This window comes from Periplaneta americana, chromosome 9, assembly GCF_040183065.1.
Source record: "Periplaneta americana isolate PAMFEO1 chromosome 9, P.americana_PAMFEO1_priV1, whole genome shotgun sequence".
In the NCBI taxonomy this organism is placed as follows: Eukaryota; Metazoa; Arthropoda; class Insecta; order Blattodea; family Blattidae; genus Periplaneta; species Periplaneta americana.
In genome coordinates this window covers 43,996,471-44,018,873 of record NC_091125.1, presented here as the reverse complement: position 1 = coordinate 44,018,873, position 22,403 = coordinate 43,996,471, and the positions used below count along the sequence as shown (strand labels likewise).

At 34.8% G+C, this 22,403-nt stretch overlaps 1 protein-coding gene across 4 annotated transcripts in view; it reads right to left on the bottom strand.

The window, feature by feature from the left end:
- The window catches only part of LOC138705876 (organic cation transporter protein), a 155,062-nt gene that overhangs the window by 46,904 nt on the left and 85,755 nt on the right, over positions 1 to 22,403 (bottom strand). For all 4 annotated transcript variants that reach the window (XR_011333844.1, XM_069834585.1, XM_069834586.1 and 1 more), the window contains exons 6-8: positions 11,031 to 11,199; positions 9,664 to 9,814; positions 8,337 to 8,445 (exon numbers count right to left, since the gene is read on the bottom strand). Coding sequence is in view for 3 of the 4 variants with exons in the window: in XM_069834585.1 (XP_069690686.1) it covers positions 8,337 to 8,445; positions 9,664 to 9,814; positions 11,031 to 11,199 (429 nt within the window). In the remaining variant the exon portion in view is untranslated. The remainder of the gene's footprint in view (positions 1 to 8,336; positions 8,446 to 9,663; positions 9,815 to 11,030; positions 11,200 to 22,403) is intronic.

The following is a 22,403-nucleotide window of genomic DNA, read 5'->3' as shown; positions in this document are numbered from 1 at the left end:
GCAATCAAATTGCATAAGCAATTTGCAGTAGATTCCCGAATGTGGAATACGACCACGTCAAAAAAAAAAGTCCGTTAAAAGCAAAAATGGGCAAAACTGCAACAAAAAGTAGGCCTACTATATTTCCTTAAAAATGACCAATATACAATAAAACATTAAAAAAATGCAAAAAAATGCAAAATAAAAGTAGACTCTATGGGTTCATGTTCAAGTGAAACGAGTTTATAATTATTGTATCCTGCATTGTCTGTGATGTCTCAGAAAAAAATATTTCAACTTCCGAGCAATAATAATAATAATAATAATAATAATAATAATAATAATAATAATAAATCGTAACGTCGTTCAAAAGAATTGTAATGAATAGTAGGCATATCGTAACCAACAACACAATTCGATTCTCTTTGTTTGTGGTAACCTGTCACCAGTCATTTCCGAACATTGCCGAATACGTCCAAGCGAGCAGAGAGAAAGAATTTACTTTATTTTAACATGGTTGGGTTAAATAGCTGATGATAGAAGTGACACACTAATGCAAAACTAATAATAAGCAAAGATTTCTAACCCTTATGAATCAAATACTGTATAAATTATTAAAGAAAGGATTAAGAATAGAATCAAAATACTGAAGTTATTAAATGTGAAAAATAATGACCACGTACCTGAAATTTGCATAGTTAAATAGAGATGTAATGCAAAAAAAAAAAAATGTATTTGATAGTAAGGTTGTGTTTATAAATTCTGATTAAGGAACACTATTTTGAATAATTTTGTAGACTAATGAAGGCCATGATGAATGGTTTCAGCCAATCATAAAGAGATCATTTAATGTCTTTCCTCTCATGTCATCTATGAGAGAAACGTAGAACGTTTTTTTTTCCTACTTGTGGTTTGCAAAGGTAAGAGTCATGTGAAACGTTCAAAGGAATAGTTGGAATCACAGACTGAGAAGAATCGTGAACGAATCGTTAGAATCGATTCGTAATGTAGGTTAAATCCTTGGAATCGACTTCTGAAAAAGAATCGTGTTGTCCAACTTTAGTGTAATTTATGTGTATTGCTTGTCTCGCGTCTGTCCTTTGCTATCTAGTGCCATATTTACCACCTGACTTTAACAACGGAATACCACTTTTTAGTGTTCGTTCAAATCCTCGCAGGAGTTAGGATGGAACGGGAAAAAGTGCTCTATTGCTTGAAAACATGCTGATGATTTTATAACAAATTTCATTATTAGAAAGCCTACATACGAGTACATCTTGGAGCAACAATAACAAACATAAGTGACACTCGGGAGGAAATTAAACGCAGAATAAATATGGAGAATGCCTGTTATTATTCGGTTGAGAAGCTTTTGCCATCTAGTCTGCTGTCAAAAAATCTGAAAGAGTTTATAAAACAGTTATATTACCGGTTGTTCTGTATGGTTGTGAAACTTGGACTCTCACTTTGAGAGAGGAACAGAAATTAAGGATGTTTGAGAATAAGGTTCTTAGGAAAATATTTGGGGCTGAGAGCGATGAAGTTACAGAAGAATGGAGAAAGATACACACCGCAGAACTGCACATATTGTATTCTTCACCTAAGTACGAGTAATTAGGAACATTAAATCCAGACGTTTGAGATGGGCAGGGCATGTAGCACGTATGGGCGAATCCAGAAATGCATATAGAGTGTTAGTTGTAAGGAGGGAAAAAGACCTTTGGGGAGGCCGAGACGTAGATGGGAGGATAATATTCAAATGGATTTGAGAGAGGTGGGATATAATGATAGAGACTGGATTAATCTTGCACAGGATAGGGACCGATGGCGGGCTTATGTGAGGGCAGCAATGAACCTGCGTGTTCCTTAAAAGCAGTAAGTACAGTTGTCAAAAGAAAAAGTGGCCGCTCTCCTGAAACAAAGTTCCCTACGGGTACCTTCGCTACAATTCGCAGACAGGCGATGTTACATGTTGTTGGACCACGATGCCTGATATCTACAGTTATAATTGAAGTATTCTGTGTCTTATTCGATAGCGTAATGGTAGTGTTCAGGCCTCTTATTCGTGAGGTCCTGCGTTCGACTACAACCTCGTGCTTTTTATGTTCTTTTTTGTTCTATTTGTGAGAGAGAGAAACTATACATAATGGCTCCTTTCTCTTTTACGATTATTTTAGTAATTAACATCCGGTTCATTAATATATTATGCCATGACTTTATCATTATGATATTGTGGCTGCAAATGGAAAGAAAAAAGATTTTATTCTCAATAAAAATATCTTTCGTGGCATAAACAAAACAAATTTACTAGCGTCGGCCTTAAAACATTCAAACAATTAAGCGTTCAAAAAACAAAACAAAAAGCCACAATTCAATATTTAGTCTATCTTCCTCTTATCTCGATCATATTGCAGTCGAGTGGGCATGGAATCGACTAGTCTTTGCAAATAGCGACTGTTCTTAGACACGATATTCCAGACATTCTGAACATACATACATAAGTGTTCTGTCAGGTCTTTCATTGCAAACCCAGCAATCTCCAATCTTTCCTATTTTCTGCCTTCCTCTTAGTCTCCGCATATGATCCACATATCCTAATGTCGTCTATTATTCTTTTCAACCAGAGACACAACCAATTCCTTTTTCTCTTTCTAATCAGTTTCAGCATCATTCTTTCTTCACTCACTTTTTCAAACACAATTTTATTTCTTATTCTGTCTGTCCACTTCACACGCACCGTTCTTCTCCACATCCACATTTCAAATGCTTCAATTCGTTTCTCTTCCTCATACAATGTCACACTCCACACAAAGCACTTCGCTAGTCTCTTCCTTAGTTCTTTTTCCAGAGGTCCGCAGAAGATCCTTCTTCTTCTATTAAAAGCTTCCTTAGTTCATGTTTGCAGTTTTTCTTGGGAAGGATAGGCCTAAATGCGGTAACATCCCGTTGCTTTCCGCACACCACTATCTCTTTCGCATCTTATTAAATTCCAGGGGGCCCAAGCGTGGAGATGAGGAGAGTGGATTTGACTAATTGGGCCCTCCGGACTTCACCGAAAGTCACGGCAAGGGTTAAATATTAATTCTATCAGGATGTTTGACCCGATCAGAGACCGGGAAATCTCAATTAGCCTTTGCCGCATCCTGGACTAGCTTCTACGAATCATCAGAAAATCTTAGAGTGTGATTGGGCCAATTTTTCCGAAACTGTTTCCACACTTTTGCCCTCGTAGCTCAGCGGACGAACGTCGGAATTTAGATGTCAACGTCTCAGGTTCAATTCCTCGTTACTCCTTTTCATTTTATTGTGGTTCAAGATAGTATAATGTAATAATACAAAAAGAAAAACTAATACCAGTATTATGCAACTGGATTTTTCCAATCCTAATATTAAATGTATGTTATTTATATCGCTAAAGAACGATTACAATATAAATAACTTGAATATTATTTATACAGTATCACTAAAGAACGATAACAGAATATAAATGATAATTATCGGTTTGTTTAATTAATATAAGATATTATATAATACGTATTTAATTATCTAAATAAAATAACCTATTTTACAAAGAAAGATGGTTATTTGTGTTATAATAATTACTTACATAAAATACAGATTATTTATACTGCGAAAGAACAATAACAATATAAATAACTTGAATATTATTTTACAATGCTAATGAAGCAAAACAGAATATAAATGATAACTTGAATATTATTTATATCGCTAAAGAACGATAACAATATAAAAAACGTGAATATTATTCATATCGGAATTTCACAGATTTATTACAGATGTATTTAAGAAATTGTAGAAGAATAGTAATTAGTAACAGTGTCCTATTTATTCTTCTTGGAGCCAAATTTGTAAATTTTAAAAGTGTGATTACTATGTTGAAATGTATGTGTTCTAACGGATGCTTGATTTGTTATATATGTGAGTCAGTTATGGGATGCTTGATGTCGTCGCAATGTCGTAATTATAGTTTGATTGTGTTTGTGTGACTATTGTGTATTAATTTATGATGTATGGTACGGAAAGCTGCATATTTGTGTTATAGAAGTGTTACGTATGTGTGTGTTAATGTTTTTGTATGTTTCAAATTGATACCTGATATTTGTTTTGCAATCGCAATGCCTAATTTACGGATTGTTTATGTTTTGTTTGCATCGCGTAAGCTAATTTAATTTTCTTTTCCATTTCTCTTTATGCTAATCTTTTTTGTGTATAAAACTATAGCTCTAACATACATATGTAAAATAGGGCTAACCCCTATTGGACATACAATAATAATAATTATTCATATCGTTATAAAACGGTAACAGAATACAAATGATGACTTGAATTTTATTCATATCTCTAAAGAACGATAACAAAATATAAATAACGTGATATCCATAAAGAACGATAACTGAATATAAATGATAATTTGAATATCATTTACATCGCTAAAGAACGATTAAAAAATAAAATGAAAACTTGAAGAAGGCCCGAACCCACAACCTTTGAATCATTAAACAAGCACTCTACCGCTGGTCTACGAGGCGCAGATATGGAACACTTTCATAGTTCCGGAACTACTTTTACAAGCACGTACATCGTGTAACATCGCCGCGACCCGAAGTGGACTTTGAAAATATTCGCTGTTCACGAGTTCGGCCACTTTTTTTTTTTGACAACTGTACATAATTATAAAATAATGGTAACTGTTCTAATAACAAAAATTTAAAAACAACCTACTTAAATTATTATGGTTACGTATCTACGATTGCTAGAAGCTCGATTTGGCGAGAAATACATTGTTCTATTATTTATTAAATGTCCTCAGTTTGAGTCATATCGGAACACAATACGTACCACTTTCGTTCCTTGGCTAGCTTGTGATTAGTGTAGTGATGTAGGGTGCTATTCATAAACATTCCGCTAGCCCGTGCTAAACTAGTCCCGGCTATCGACTGGTTACTTGTACGGGATTCATATCATATCATATATCATATCGCTAACACTAGTTTATGAATACGAAAAACTTTAGTTCGCTGATCATCCACTTGAAGCCCGCGCTAAGAATGTCTATGAATATAGCCCGTAGTATTTTATTTAATGACGCGCTCTCAACTGCAGAGATTATTCACAAATGAAGTTCTACGTGAGTAACAGATAAAATATGAATTTTTCATAGAGTCCTTCATGAACGAGTTCTTTCATGCACAGTAAATCTAAATCTACTACACGGGCTTTCCAGGTTTACTTCCTTCCCAAAAGAATCCATGCTAAGGATTTTATCATCCTTTGAAATCCATCGTTCTCGAACGGGGTTTCAAACCGCGAACCTCAGATCCAATGAAGACACCATTTATGATTAATAGGCTATTGTTCTTTATAGTGTTATAATTTCAGAATTTATGGAGACAGTGCTAGATATTAAATATTTGGAAAAATGTAATTTTATTAAGAATTTGTAGGAAGTGCTTTTCGCCAGTACTGTCTTTTGTTCTCTGCTTAAATGAGGTTATATGAATGATAATCATATCTTAACTTCATTTCCTGTTATGCAAATATCGTAAACACGAGGACGAAGTATTTAACGTGGCTTGCATTGTGCGTAAATATGCTTTAATTTGGTTTTTTCTAAATATGAGCAGTGTTAGAAATATTAATATGATATTTTATAGTATTTATACATAAAGTGCATTGGTACAAGTGTAGTAAAAATATATTCTTATTCCTTAAAATATGCTGTTTTAAGCTATTCATTTATTAACAATAAATTTTGCATATTATTATTATTATTATTATTATTATTATTATTATTATTATTATTATTATTAAATACTTTTTCTAAAAAGGGATTGCCTTGAAGATAATGTACACCATTTACAAAAGGAATTTGGATAGCACTATAGCCTATGCTCATCTATAAATGTTATTCAGAATTTCAAATTTGACTTGCGTTGCAAAACAATAACTAGATTAAAGGAAAATGGTGAACGTGGTGGTGGTGGTGGTGGTGGTGGTGGTGGTGGTGGTGGTGGTGGTGGTGGTGGTGGTGGTGGTGGTGGTGGTGGCGGCACCATCATCAATAGCAGGAGAGCATCAATACCAGCAGCAGCATTAGCTGTAGTATTTTAACTATACATTCTTTTAGCTGCAAATGTTATTCAGCGTCGAAATTCAACGTGTGAGAGAAATGATTCACACATTATGTCTGGACCCCTCGACCAGGGATTGGACTATTTTAAGTGTCGTAAATTTATAATACGAGATCCACAGCTTTACTTTCCTAAGTTGTGGAAAATGAACTCTCCGTAAACATTTTATACATAAATAATCCATTTCTTAGAGCAGGAATTGTGGTCATTCTGAAACTAAATGTGAAGACAAATCAACCAGTTCTATTTTATTATCTAATTTATGAAGCGGCTGTTCAAAGTAACGGTCTTTCCGTGTTCGAAAATGTATTCGTCCTTAACTGATTTCAAGAACAATAAAATGAACAATGACAATATTATCCGGTACAGGAACTAGCGAGGATGCATAAATTAATATATTTTTATTCTCAAATCACACACTTTAATTTTTATGTATATACCAATGACTGCCGCATCAATAAATGGTAAATTAACTACAGTAGTATACAAGAATAAGTCTATAGTCATTCGTTTAAATCTCAATTTATTTCTTAAAAACTGTGAACAATGACGTAATTTCTTGCTCTATCTCCTAAACAGCTAGGTTTAATTTAGTTATTCCAAGTAATTCCTGTAGGTCCTCTCAAGTCTTAAATTTTTACCTGAAGAAGTTTTCGATTTAAATAATTGATTAAATGGCGATCTTACTCGTGTCAATTGTGTAAGCATGTGCGGCTTACAGCTGTTTCGGTGCTTCTTCAACATGGATTTTCGATTTAGAACATCATTATGTAGATAATGGCTCATTTTCGTGCGAAAATAATGTAGACGTAGATCTACAATGCTGTGCTTTTCATATCATATAAGGGAAAACTGAAGGAAAGAAAAACGTTACAGCAAATTTTTTGCAAATCAATATAAGGGGTGATGTAAGGGGTTGTTGGACAAGAACTTCATTTAGGTCAAAATTACATAAATTCTTACTTAACAAACTAATTGCTGATTAATATTTATTACATATTATAATGAAACTAACATCTGTCCATTCCTATTATTATCATTAATTTCTCTAAATAGATTTACAAAACCTCTAATGGCATTTACATTAATATTCTCATTATAGAAATATATATATATATATATATATATATATATATATATTTTTTTTTCCCCCTGTAACATAGTTCTAGTAAGCTTATATTACATTAATTTTCACCATTTTACTAGCTATCTCAAACCTCAAATTAATTATAATTGATTGAATTAAATTAGCTCATAAATTAAGTTACTAGTTTACCTTATAGGTTTATCTAAATTTAAATAAATATGTAGTCTACTAGTCGTTAACTTAACTGAAGAATATTGCTGGAGAACCTTTTAAGTGTAATGTAAATATTCGTCATTTAAATATGTACTGTATTGATTAAGGCTGGTTGAGTGGAAGAGAAGGCCTTATGGCCTTAACTCTGCCAGCGAAAATAAAACATTATTATTATTATTATTATTATTATTATTATTATTATTATTATCAATATAACCCGCGTTATCGTTAATAAAAATTATATTTCATATACATGATTTCCCAGACGAATGGCCTTGTAGATCTAAATGTGAACAAAGCTGTCCAATAGTTTACGATAAAACGCTGAACAAAGACAAAACAAATTGTTGGTCAACTGTCCGAAGACAGGTTTGAACCTCACAAGTGACACCAATAAAGCATCTCTCATAGGCAACTAAGCCATGAGATAATGGAATAGGATGGCCAGTTCCTTTCTCCTTCTATTGCATACATCGCTGACTAGTTACACATTACACTAATCAGAATTCAGATGTATACAAACAAATTATTCTTTTTCTGATATATTGTCAAATGAGATGTATTACTGCCTAATAATAGATGTACATATCAGCCAGAACCTCAATCAGAGGAACAAAACAAATTACATATCATAAATAATTTATTCTGTGCACTTCCGTAAAAATCTCGAATCGCAACATTGTCTCTCTACATTTCGAATGAGAAAGTAAATATATCTGTGATTTTTTGTTAACAGTAACAACTTCTGCCTTTCACCTGTGCGTTAATGAGTGTAGAGACAGTGAAAATCGTGAAGAATATAAAATAGTGAATTAGTTTCAGGGTTTACATTTTTTTCTTTGGTGATACGCATACAAGAACGTGTGGGTTCTAGATCCTTAAAGGATAATTTAGATTGCACTTACCAATTATAAAACAAGTTGAGGGAACGCAGAAGCAGCTTTTAGATTTGCAGATTTGTATAATTGTCTTCATTATTCCTTGGGCTTCCTTTTCTTCCGCCATATCTTCGCCCTGAAATTGAAAAAAAAATCAATCCACGCTCTGACTCGTAAGTTAATGTCAAGTTAATGTATAAAATTTATGACAATAAAAAAGATCAAAATATTATATTATCAAGAATGAAATTACTAACCAACCGAATGTTATTAGTAAAATCTTTGTAATAACATTTTTACTTTTCCACTAGAATGAGTATAAAAAGGAAGCACTGTGATTCTACAAATAATTCTACTTGGAGATTTTCGCGGAAATAACGTTTTCAGCATTCCCGATATCGAGAAAGCTGGGTCCTGTCTCTCTGTGTAAGCTAACGAACAGATCTGCTTATATTTAGTATGTGCGAGTCAATTCATCCGTGGTGATGCGTATGAAATAAATCACTTTCATACAAAAATTAATTTAGTCAAAATCGTCTCCAATGGTTATTTTCTAGATTACTTCCTATAGCCTATATTAAAGCCTATATTGAGGGTATCATACCAGAAGGGCGTATCAACAAATTTTGGGTTATTAAATTATTTGTAATGGAACTAATTTATGTCTGAAAACAATCGTTTCGGAATTATAATGGACATGAAAAAGAATCAAAGAAAGAAACCTTGTTATGTGGACAAGGATAGGAAAAATAATTTCATATTTATATGGCTCTATTGTAAACTTGCAGTTTCCTTGATACGCCCTTCTGGCATGATGCTCTCGATATGAAACAGTATAGACATCATCTCCAAACACGTTCTTGTCATGAAAATTGTTATTTGTATAATTATATCTCCATTCGAACACTTCTTCAGTCAAAAAATATATCTAACCCCTTGTAAAATTAACCTAATCTTTGTCATTACGGAAACAAGGCAAGCAACAGGTCTATCCAACAGAATGACGTGATTTATGTGACGCCGTCTAGCGGGCTAAGGGCGTGACGCCAACCCTAAGTTGTCTGATAATAAATGTTTGTTTTGGCCTCTTCTACCACCCATTAAATTTAATGTGCGGACTTCTAGGACATTCTGTATAATAAGAAAGAATATGTTATTAATTACACCCATTTATACATTGTAGTCTATAGGCTTATTTCGCTTGTCTTAATAAATTTATACTGGATAGTATAGAAATGATGAAATGGTGATACGGAAAAGAGCAGGACAACGAGAAAAAATTCATCACTATCCTCACGTAGGCCTACTGAAAATTCCATTTTGCATCTCATTGATTACATAAGTATCAGCTTACCTTTTCCGATTTAGTTTTACGTTCATCAAAGGATGAAAGCAGACGTTCCGACAGCACGACGCGGTTCACTTTGGCCGCCTTCTTGACGATTTTCCCGGCTTTACGGTTCATGTTCTTTGCCAGTAGCCATCGCACGGATTCCGGGATGAACCTTCACAAAGGCAAAGAAAGCAAATCATATAGGCTTAGGTCTAAATACTAAATTTCGTAGTGGTTGGATAGTACAAATTGATAATATTTTAACAATTTAAGAAAAAATTCCTACGATTATCATGTTCTTGCAAGAGGCTCTCTACCTAGTTAATTGACTCAAATCTCATTAGATTCATCATCCTGCTAATAGAACTTGAAATAATTTTGAAGGAGAAAAAATTCTAAAAACGGAAATAATGAATGAATGAATGAATGAATGAATGAATGAATGAATGAATGAATGAATGAATGAATGAATGAATGAGGCGGAACAGCATATTGATATCAACACAGTCTAGTATATACAGTCACGAAGCTCGAGTTGTGAGGGTACTAGGAACAATAGACTGTGCAGTACTATTTCGCATTGTCTGTAATGAGGCGATATTAGCGATCCTAGTGGTTAGCAACTATCTATGGATGCATATTTACTACGTGACTGTATATACTAGACTGTGATATCGCCCCAGATCACATACTGTATATGATAGATTGCTCATCTCTATGTTAAAATCGGTAGCACTTTGAAGAGAACAACCGCCAGGATCGCCACCCGTCCGCCGTAAACGAATACAAGATGGCAGTACAGTCGCTAATGCAATTCAAATGGGAGTTATGACATGACTCCTTATGTAACAACTTGATGGCAGCATAGTAAACCTGACAAAAGTTGTTACTATCAAAGCCTATAAGGCCGAGCAATCTGGACATATATGATCTAGGACAGTGGTCGTCAGCACTCGCTGAAATGGGTAAGGGTAAGCGGAGCCGTCCCGTGTGCCCCATCGTGCAGCACGAGGAGGTAGAGAGCATACCCGCTAGCAGTCACGAATGCAGCATAGTGCAGTGTGTTCTCCGCGGGTAAGAGACAATAGTCCCAGGTGCTCTGTGCTGATGACCGCTGATCTAGGATATCACTAAGCTAATGCGACTAGTCTTCATGATAGCTCTGCCAGGCTTACGCCCAAGCAGAAACTTCGTCGTCGTACAACGCCATCTCTCACAACATCGAGAGATTCTAATCCATGACTAGAACCTCAAATAGATCTTCAAAGTGTCTTAGAGTAAAAAAAAAAAAAAAAGAAAATAGCTACTTACAATCTTACATTGTTGCCAAAACTCCATAAATTTAATATCCTTCATTTTTCGCATTGAATAGCTCCAGTAAGACTTACCAATAGTAAAGAGCGAAGAGAGCTGGTGGGGCGGACACTGCGAGCTGAATGGCCATCCAATCCTTGGTTAACCAGGCCACTAGACCCACTGCTGCCTCGCCCACAGCATAAAAGTAATTCAGGATAATACCACTCATCTCGCGTTTCTGCTTTCCAACAAGTTCCACTCCTGTATAAATTAAATGAAACATTAGAATCAGGGTTACTAATAACCCCCTACTCTATATAAACCGTTGGAGACCATGGTTAATAGCTGCGTTGTATTATGCTTAAACACTTACAGTCAATAAGTACTACCGATTCCAGGGTCAGAAATAAAAAAACAAAATAACCCTATTATTTAAATAAATTCTGAAAATGAACAAGTTTGTAATACGTAGAACCGTACGTAAATGTTAACGAAGGAAAATCTTTGGATATACCTGAAGACTTGCTTCTATCTGTGAAGAAATCGCCACCTTTTCAGTGCACACCAATACATCCTGTGATGTCGAAAGGAGTTCTTCTTGTCACAAGAGTATCTTAACAGGTAGGCCTACACATTTAACATGGAGAGTATCCGACACAAAGTGGATATGAACTGTAATTCATCCCTTATTTTAGAAGCAGAGGCAAGCACATCAACTTCTCAACATTAAATTTAAGTTTACATAGATACAATGCTATATTTTACGAATTTTAGTGCATATTTTTGGGTATAATTTCCACATGTTAGGACATAGTTCCATGCATAATAAACTCTCTACCCTTGTTATAAGCTAAAGTCGTTCGTTCGTTTGTTTGTTTATTTATTTATTCACTTATTTATTTAATTATCTATTTATGTATCTAGTTATTTATCTATTTGTAAATTATGTTTTAATTAATGACGCCCGCAACTGCCGAAGTTATGTCAGAGTCGTCGGTGTGTCATAATTTTGTCCCGCAGAACTTCTTTTACGTGCCAATAAATCTCCTGACACGACCCTATCGCATTTAAGCACACTTAAATGCTATCGATCTGAACCGGGATCAAATCCGCAACCTCGGGCATAGAAATCCAGCACTCTACAGACTGAGCCATCCAGGCCGATCATTTATTTATTTATTTAAGGAAGGTAGTGAAAAAAGATAAGGAAGGAAGTTTTACGGTAGGCCTAGCCTACTGTAGGTATAAAACATAAAGAAACAAAAAAAAATCAAGCCACTTTAATTTTTTAATTAAAAAAATTAAGCATTACAACACATTTACACATTTTGGAATTGAAGAACGAAATATGGAACTAGTTTTCTTTTTCAATTCTTCGTTTAACTTTCACTTTTATAAGTCTTAGCTACATACAAATGGATGTAGGAGAGGGGATAATTCTATGGACACACACACTGACATCAACACATTTGTGAGCCTCACCTAGCCTGGGGTGAGCAGAACGTAGGGACTTCCAATAAAACACCCAGGGCAGAACATTAATAAGGAACATTCATCCATGCCTGAGGCGGGACTCGAACCCACGAATCTTTGGATCGCAACGCCTAAGGGGAGCACGCCTAAGACTGTGTAGCCACCCGGCCGAATTTAATATGGAATTCAAGTTGTAGAAATTAATTCATAAATTTTAACAACATAATGGTAAACTCAGCAATACTCGACTGCCGTTAACAACAGGAAATAGTATAGGTGGTCTTGGGGATACCCATCTTGTTGATATGTTCTTTTAATGCCATTCTGTGTGATTCATACCTAACCAGTCTAATGCTTGTTTCTATTCGTTGTTAAATCCTACGTGGCTCTCACAGCTGAGTCATAAATGCCAGATAGGAAAAATATAATTGTTCGGGTTCATTACTAACGAGAATCAGGATGTTTCATGCACTCAAATCATGAAGAAAATGACGGCCTGTCTGTTTGAAGATCGTTTAATACGCAGCCTACGTAATTATAGGTTTTCTCCGAAAGGAAAAGGTTCGTCATATTTCTAAGAATTAAACTGGCAGAAATTACTAGATTTCCCGATTGATGTAGGTCCTGAAGTGCAGTCATTTGAGACGTTAACTACAGTCAATGTAATGAATGACGTAAATTCACAACTGACATAACATGTACTCAAATACTGACAATAAATACGGCTTCCTTGATATATAGAGTAAAGTGTAAACGAACGAAAAATGACGGCTCATTGTACTGAAGTTTAGGCTGCCTACAGACAAACATACTTGTGGAATAATCATGGAGACAGTGTTTTGATATTCTGAAAGACGGTTCACACACGTTCGCATTCATAAACGTCCAAACGTACCATGCGAGTCGACGTCGACAGCAGAAGCGGCCGGATCAACTCGAACGGTCTGGCGAACGTGGCGAGTAATGATCACAGTAACGTCTAAATGAACAATTCCTGTTGCATTATGATTATCCATATCCATGCCTGTCAAACTCGTGCACCGAAAGTGTGAAGAGTTGCTTGTGTACCTGTGCGCAGTTGTGGAGGCAGTTCGTACGTCTTATCAGCATTAATTACTCTGTCTTGTTTACACTGGACGGCTGTGTTAACTGTGCAGTGGCGTTTAGATATGGTACATGCTTCCTGACTCTCATGTCCCTTGCATTGATGCAATGTAGATGTCGTAGATAAAAGGTAGGGCCGGGCGCGTGCATGTAAACACAGCTGTTGTATTAGTAACAGTGGCGGCTGGTACTGTGCATATACATTGCACCCCTATTTTGGTAGGCTATATACTTATTACTGTAATAACTTTATCATCATCATCATCATCATCATCATCATCATCATCTTCTATCTCAGTAGGCATATTGGTCCGTAAAATATATATAATAGAAATTACTGTTGTGCTGCCCCTTTGGAGCACAATAGTAATTACAAAGTAGATTTATATGCTTATTAATGTACAATAATGTTTTAGTAAACATTAAAACAATATACCAGTATTAAATTTGGCCATTATTATTGTCATTATAACATCAAAAACATTTTCTCCATATGTGCGATCTTTGAGTAAAACTATATCGAGGAGACCATCGAAAACATTAAAATGAATGTCCACACTCCTTATTAAATACCGCTAGTTGTGCAGTATATCTCCCATAAGTACTCTCGTCTAGGGCTAAAGAATAGGAAAAAAAAAAAAAATCCTTAATTTTATGTGACCGTGCTGTTTCAAATTGTCACCCATTTCAAGTATTCGTTGTACAACAGTGTTGCGAGACAAGCTTATAGATTTCAACGTGGATATCAGTTCAGAACAGATTTCCTCCACTGCTGCCAATATACAGTCTCTAACAAATTCTCCCTCAGTGAATGGTTTTTGACGAAGATGCAATAAATTTACACATCTTATAACGCGCACGAACTGCGGCTTTTCTACCGTAAGATGAAGAATTATTCTTAAATTTTGACTTACAGTATATTCGTCAATGGCTTTCTCTCGGGCGGTCCCTGGTAATTTATCACGCCCGTAGGCTTCTCCATGCGAATGAGTAAAATGGTGTTTGATATTATAATGTGTTACGCACTCTATTTCCATGGAGCAAATTAAACACCGCTATTTCTATTAGTAATACATAGAAATACTGGTCTTCCTACTCGGAATTGAACTACACATTACACGCCATCATATCTAAACGCCACTGCACAGTTAACACAGCTGCCCAGTGTAAACAACACAAATAACTAATGCTGAGACGTACGAACTGCTTTCACCACTGCGTACAGGTACACAAGCAACTCTACACTTTCGGTGCACGAGTTTGACAGGCTATAATTTTACAATACTCGTGTCTATACGCGGCCTTAGCAAAACATAAGGCCTTCAAATGGAGTGTATTGTGTGATTCTAGTGTTGCGATGTTAAACTATGCTACCTATCCAATTTTCCGACTACAGTTATTTCATGCACAGTTAAGTTCATTCGAGACAATGTTATATCCTCCGCAGACGCAAAGATTTATATTATAAGTGTCTTAATAGTCAGTGACATTAAAAATCATCTGCATATTAAAATACATTTTTGTTAGAAAGAAGTGTTCGATATCTGGCATAAATGTAAAAATTTACATAACGGAAAACGCCTAATAACAATTAAAAAGAGTGACGCTATAAAAAAGCATTAATGGCACATTTAATACAAGAGAATAAACACATAAATACCAATTAAAATACTTAATGAAAATGTATTACATCTAACCATAGCTGAAAGATATTCAGTGAACACAATGTGAAATGTTTTTTTAGACGCTTTACTTTCAACACCTGATGGCCTGTCAGCAATGTGAAATGAACCTATTGTGCAAAATCTTAAGAGTGAAAGTACTGTCAGTTAGTACGTTGTAAACTTCTCATCATCCAGCAAAAACCTGCATAACTTCACTCTCGTAAATAATATTCAAGCCTCTAAGTCTCATATTCAGAGATACTCCAACATAACAGTTGGCCTTCTAGGTCACCAGACATAAAATCCAGTTGTCTACTGGTTATGGGGTTATCTAAAAGAAAAGGCACTTTTTAATAGACCTATTACACGTGAGGAACTGGGAGAGTCAATATCGGATGTCAATGAAAACATCCCTAGGAATGTGCTTACTAATGCCGTTAATAGCATAGAAGAAATACTATTTCTTATTGAACAACACGGTGGTGGTCATATTTAATTTTTTGGTGGTTTAATAAAATCCCATTTATTTACGAATAAATTGGTGTTTTTATTTTTGTGGAATTTAAAAATTTGACAAACTTATTACCTACATTCCAAAACTTATTACCATTTCATAATGAGAACTTACTTTTGAATAACCTTATATTTCTATGTTACCGTATAGTAAATAATTAAATATCAAATATATAAAAACTGTTTATGAATAACTGGATGGAATTTTGAATGAATCGTCGATACAATACGGGTTTAAAAGCTTCTATTACTCACACTGCGATGTTTATCGCAGTGTTGAGGACAACACTAACTACGATAATAAGCAAAGATTTACTGTATCTCTACATTGTTATTGGCTGCAGACACTGGGTCAAAATCTACCACTGTGGTGACTACATAATGGCAAATGTCCAAACACTCTGATATTTCATGTCATTGCTCTCATGCACAAGTTATTTTAGTACGTCATACAGCCTACTGTATTTCGGTCTTCCGGGATGATTCACACGTAACTCCGTATAGTACAATAATTAGTCTCCTTAAAAATTTCTTAAGCGTACCTTCGATGTTGTACGAAACAAACGATAGTGATTCTAATCTCGCTTGAGGAACTGTAGTATCCTTAAATTTGTTGTTTTGGATATAGGCCTACCAACTCATGTTATTGGAATATACAGAGTACCTATCTTGATATTGTAAGTTTGAATGTGATCTCTGGATAAAATTCCAATAGAAGTCATTATGTATGTATGTATGTATGTATGTATGTATGTATGTATGTATGTATGTATGTATGTATATGTGTGTATGTATAGCTATATATATTGTATGCACGTATGACGTGTGTTAGTCATGAAGATGAAGTTTCTCTTTTTATCGTTTCCCTCGATGGTCCAGCGGTTACCATGTTATCCGTTTTATCCGAGATTTCTGAATTCAAACCCGGCCGGAGGCGATGGATTTTTAAGGACGATAAAATTCTTAACATGATCTCCTTTCTCTGCCCACGATGTGAATCGAATCTCGGTCTCCTTGGCTGGCAAGCGTACACACTATCCTATCCACACAGCAGCGACGGGGGAGATAACGACATTGTACACCTACTATAGCGCTTAGAAACTGCAATTTATCTATATTTTTCCGAACTTTTCAGATGTTCTCTTTACACAATTCATGACTCGCAGTCATTATGTCGTTGGAATAGTCGTTACTTTATACAAGTCCAAAATTTCTTCCTTTCGTACTTCTTAGATTGAACCCATTTTCATGTGCCTAAGAAATATCTAAATTTATTAATTTGTTTAACGATATCTTTCTTTCGCTAACAGCAGGCTTCTAACTCTAAATTGTTAAATCTATTTTCTCGATTTAAAATGCGATGATTAATATGTATTTTTACTTTGAACGGTTTGTTACCTATAAATGACATAATTTTACTTTTCATTTGTAAATTGTCGAAATTTCTCGGGCTAGTAAGCCAATATTCCACTCCTTTCTTCAGAACAGCATGCAGGTTCATTGCTCATACACAGGAAAGGTTTTTTTGTGTGTGTATGAAAATTTTTCAAATTTTTCGTGAAAAATAAAATATCGTTTTATAGTTAAAATGTAACAATAATTTGGCGATTATTTTTATAATGTAATATTAGTCTATATGCCTATATGCAAACACAATCTTAAGGGATTGTATTTGCAACATTAATGGTGAAATAAAGCTGTTAATAATAATAATAATAATAATAATAATAATAATAATAATAATAATAATAATAATAATAATAATAATAACAACAACAACAACAATAATAATAATAATAATAATAATAATAATAATAATAATAATAATAATAATAATTTGTACCCTTTGTAATTGAAGAGTCCACGGCAAGAATAATGGATGTCATTTGGAATACATTTTGCAGGAGAAGCAATTGAAAGTTTGAAATGCTTAGCGCTCAAAGCTTAACTGTGATTTTCCGATCATTACTGGACAATGACTATCAGTGGTAATGCCATATAACTCTCTATGTACATTCTATATGTCTTAAGCTATGCATTGACAGTCTTGGTTCATTTTCGACAAGAAAGTGACATCCATCATTCTTGCAGCGGACTCTTCAATTGTAAATCAGCTTTATTGTTTTTTAATTAAGTTCCTTACAAAAGTCCAGTCATCAATGATCCTTCAGACCAGCGATCGTGACCACAGCGCACTCTTGGGCTAGCGTCTCTTACCCGCGGTGCATATTCCGGTACACTCCTTACCGGTTACCCGTTTCAGCGAGTGCTGACGACCACTGCTTTAAACCATTAAAGGGAATAATAGAATTCCCAAATAACTTGACTCTCCACTCCTTTGCCGTTAATATCTTCAAAATTAATATACTATATTCATTGAAAATAATTTAAAAACAAATGTCCTTTTTCCGTTCTTATCTCAAAAACGAATTGTTTCGTAGAAATAGCCAATATGCGCGAAAATTCGTGACAGATTTATTGTCAGAAATTAATCGCATTTACGATAAAACTTGCATATACTTCCTGGGACATGTCAGTCACAGTTCGTGTTTATCGTTGATAATAAAAAAAAACCTGGCCCTGCTCATATAGTAAAGCCAGAGTAGGATAGCCCACAAAGTCATATGGTTGCAGAAACAGTCGTGCGAATATAAGAAATTGTTCTATGTGGATTTATAACAGTCTATAATGTGCAATGTAGGCCTATTTAAAAACGACTCACCTCTTCCGGAAAAATAATGTCAATTGTCCATACCTAGAGGAATTGTTTTCCTGTAAATTCGCATCCCGTAGATTTAACATTAAGACAGCGGTCATGTTTCGAATATTCTGCTGAGCAGATTGATATCTGTTTGTTGTCTGTGATATCGTTGTTTAATGGGCGTCGATATGGTACAGATTACTTATCGCGGAGTTTCACATATGTTCGTATAATATAAGATCGATAAAAAAATTCTAGATTTGAACTAACCACGGCTGTTCAGGAAGCCAAACAACCAAAGCAAGATGAAATTTACATTTTTCCAGCATATACAGTACAATTCAGCAAGTAAAGAGATAGATTTGGAAGTAAATCCCGAAAAGACAAAGTATATGATTATGACTCGTGACCAGAATATTGTACGAAATGGAAATATAAAAATTGGAAATTTATCTTTTGAAGAGGTGGAGAAGTTCAAATATCTTGGAGAAACAGTAACAAATATAAATGATACTCGAGAGGAAATTAAACACAGAATAAATATGGGAAATGCGTGTTATTATTTGGTTGAGAAGCTTTTATCATCCAGTCTGCTGTCAAAAAATCTGAAAGTTAGAATTTATAAAACAGTTATATTACCGGTTGTTCTTTATGGTTGTGAAACTTGGACTCTCACTTTGAGAGAGGAACATAGGTTAAGGGTGTTTGAGAATAAGGTGCTTAGGAAAATATTTGGGGCTAAGAGGGATGAAGTTACAGGAGAATGGAGAAAGTTACACAACACAGAACTGCACGCATTGTATTCTTCACCTGACATAATTAGGAACATTAAATCCAGACGTTTGAGACGGGCAGGGCATGTAGCACGTATGTGCGAATCCAGTAATGCATATATAGAGTGTTAGTTGGGAGGCCGGAAGAAAAAAGACCTTTGGGGGGCCGAGACATAGATGGGAGGATAATATTAAAATTGATTTGAGGGAGGTGGGATATGATGATAGAGACTGGATTAATCTTGCTCAGGATAGGGACCAATGGCGGCCTTATGTGAGGGCGGCAATGAACCTCCGGGTTCCTTAAAAGCTAGTAAGTAAGTAGGCCTATACAGTACATTTCATAAAAAGAAAGTATTTGCATGCATAAAATAGGAATATTCAAATAAATATTTTTTAAAATATGAAACAAAAATATTATTATTATTATTATTATTATTATTATTATTATTATTATTACTTTCATATGATAAATTAGTAGCTGAATCGTTTCTTTTCAGTAGAGAATTTGCAAACACAGGAACTACCGCTCATGAGCGAAAGTTTCCCCACATACAGATTTGTTCATTTTTACAACTAACAATTAAATTCGTGTGATTGAATAGGTTTTAAGGGTGTAAAAGACCAACGTAAAGAATAAAACATATTTAGTTAATGTCAAAATTGTAACATAAAATTAATTCTTCAACCTTGTTTACTTCGGTACATCCAGCTTGGGTGTCAGCCAAAAAAAGAAAAAAAACATACAGAGTGGCAAACTGCTGTTGACAAAATAATATTCAAGATAGGTATGACATATCTCTTGACAATAGTAATTGTGTCACGCAGTGACACGAGACCCATTTTCCATCAACATAAAAAAAAACTTGTGTTGATGTGTGTAGATACTTTTTAATCATCTGTGAAGAATGGAGCAAGGCTATCGCTTGAAACAACACAGAGAGAAGAGAACAAGAGACGTACATCCAGTTCCAATAATGGACAAGTTCAGTATCTAGTAGATACTTCCTAGCGAAGAATGAAACACCGCGTTTACTTTCTTAGAGACGGATACGAAAATATGATAAGTCGATAATCCGAAGAGTCACTGGAACGTCATAAGTAACGCCAAAAAGGCATCACTCGTGAGGCAACTAAGACAGGAGACATTGGGGTAGGGTGGCCAGTTCTTTTCTCCCTCCATTGCATATATCGCTGACTAGTAACATAGTTCACTAATCAGACTTGAGATGTATGCAACAGTTGTTCTTCCTCTGAAACATATCGTCAAGTGAGATGTACTGCCTGATAATAAATGTACAGTACATATCAGTCAGAATCTCAATGAGAGGTACGAGTAAAAGGAAATTAAAATGGCTTATTATGGCATGAAACTGAAACTTCACTTTCCATGTGTATTAGCAAAACAATATCCAAAGTGAATATTTCGTAGCACATCTTAAAAATTAAATATTACATTCTGTAATGCAGTGGTCGTCAGCACTCGCTGAAATGTGCAAAGGGTAAGCGGTGCCTTCCCGTATGCACCGTCGTGCAGCAGGAAGAGGTAGAGAACATACCGCTAGCAGCTACGAGGTCACCATGGTGCACTGTGTTTTCCGCGGGAAAGGGACGCTAGCCCCAGAGTGCTCTGTGCTGACGATCCCTGCTGTAATGAATAAGCCCCATGATTTTTAGGATCCTGTGAGCCCGAATTACGTTTCTTCGAAGTGTGCTTTATTATTTTACTGATTTTTAAATTCTACTTAGGATTTTAAATCATAGTAAAGAAAAAAGAATTTGCAGAATATATTTAACGCACTGTGTTAATGTACCAAATTTCAAGAAAGAAAGAAAGAAAGAGAGAGAGAGAGAAAAGAAAGAAAGAAAGAAAGAAAGAAAGAAAGAAAGAATGAAAGAAAGAAAGATCTATAAAACATTAATTAATTAATAAAACAGTCTCTCACCTTTTACAATGAAATTAAATCACTTTTATGTATACGTCTTTGTTTCTTATTTTCTTTCCTTCTTTATTTATTTCTTTCTATCAGTTTTTTTTTCTTCGTCTGTTTTACCTCCTCCTTTCATACAGACTTAAAAGTCAGAGCGTTTTAGTTAAAAGGGTATAATTTAAACCAACACTTAACATATTCACATTGCGGATCTTCCTGACCGTGTGGTTAGCACAATGCAGGGAAATTTCGAAACATTATAGGACAAATACAAGACGAGGAACAAACATACCGTTGCGTGGAATGAAGAAAAATCTCATTCACCTCGAGAATCGAACGACGACGGACCACTTGATTAGGATTGGCGCGCTATTCACTGAAGCACTGTGGCGGACTCGTTATAAGTGGTTTACTAGTAGAGCTGGAGACGGAGCGAGTAGAACTGTTGAGTTAGTCGGTTCTATCGGTTTATGTGCTTGGCAGCGGAGCACCGAAGTTACTCGGTTAGCCGTAGCCGTTACCGGTCAGTTCAAACGTTCAAACAGAGTTCACGTGTTTTATTTAATTCTAGCAGACAACAACGTAGGTATATACTGTTGTATTTAAATATTTTCTGCTGCAGGACAAATTATTTCCTTATCCCCAAGGCGGGCTGAAAGGCCTCTAGTTCATCCTATTATATGACCTGTCATGTGGGCCTAATAAACACTGACAGTCTGAACATATTACTGTACATAATAATAATAATAATAATAATAATAATAATAATAATAATAATAATAATAATAATAATAATAATTATTATTATTATTATTATTATTATTATTATTATTATTATTATTATTATTTAATTATTATTATTACTACTATTAAAGTCCAGGATAACAGAGAAAGTATGGAATTCAACGGGTTACATCAGCTTCTTGTTTATGCGGATGACGTGACTATATCAGGAGAAAATCCACAAAAAAATTAGGGAAAACTCGGGAATTTTACTTTAGGATAGTAGTTAAGTATAACATTTGGGTTGCATTCAAAAAGTATTGATTATTCAATCTATCTTAAATAAGAAGCAATTAATTGCAATCAGTTGCGACCTGATATTGCACAAAACCTTTGATGTTTTAGGTAATAGTTTAATTCTGTTAAATGTAATAAAGTTAACTTGAAGCAAGTAAAGAGATAGGTGTGAAAGTACATTCCGAAAAGACAAAGTATATGATTATGTCTCGCGACCAGAATATTGTACAAAATGGAAATATAAAAGTTGGAAATTTATCCTTTGAAGAGATGGAAAAATTCAAAT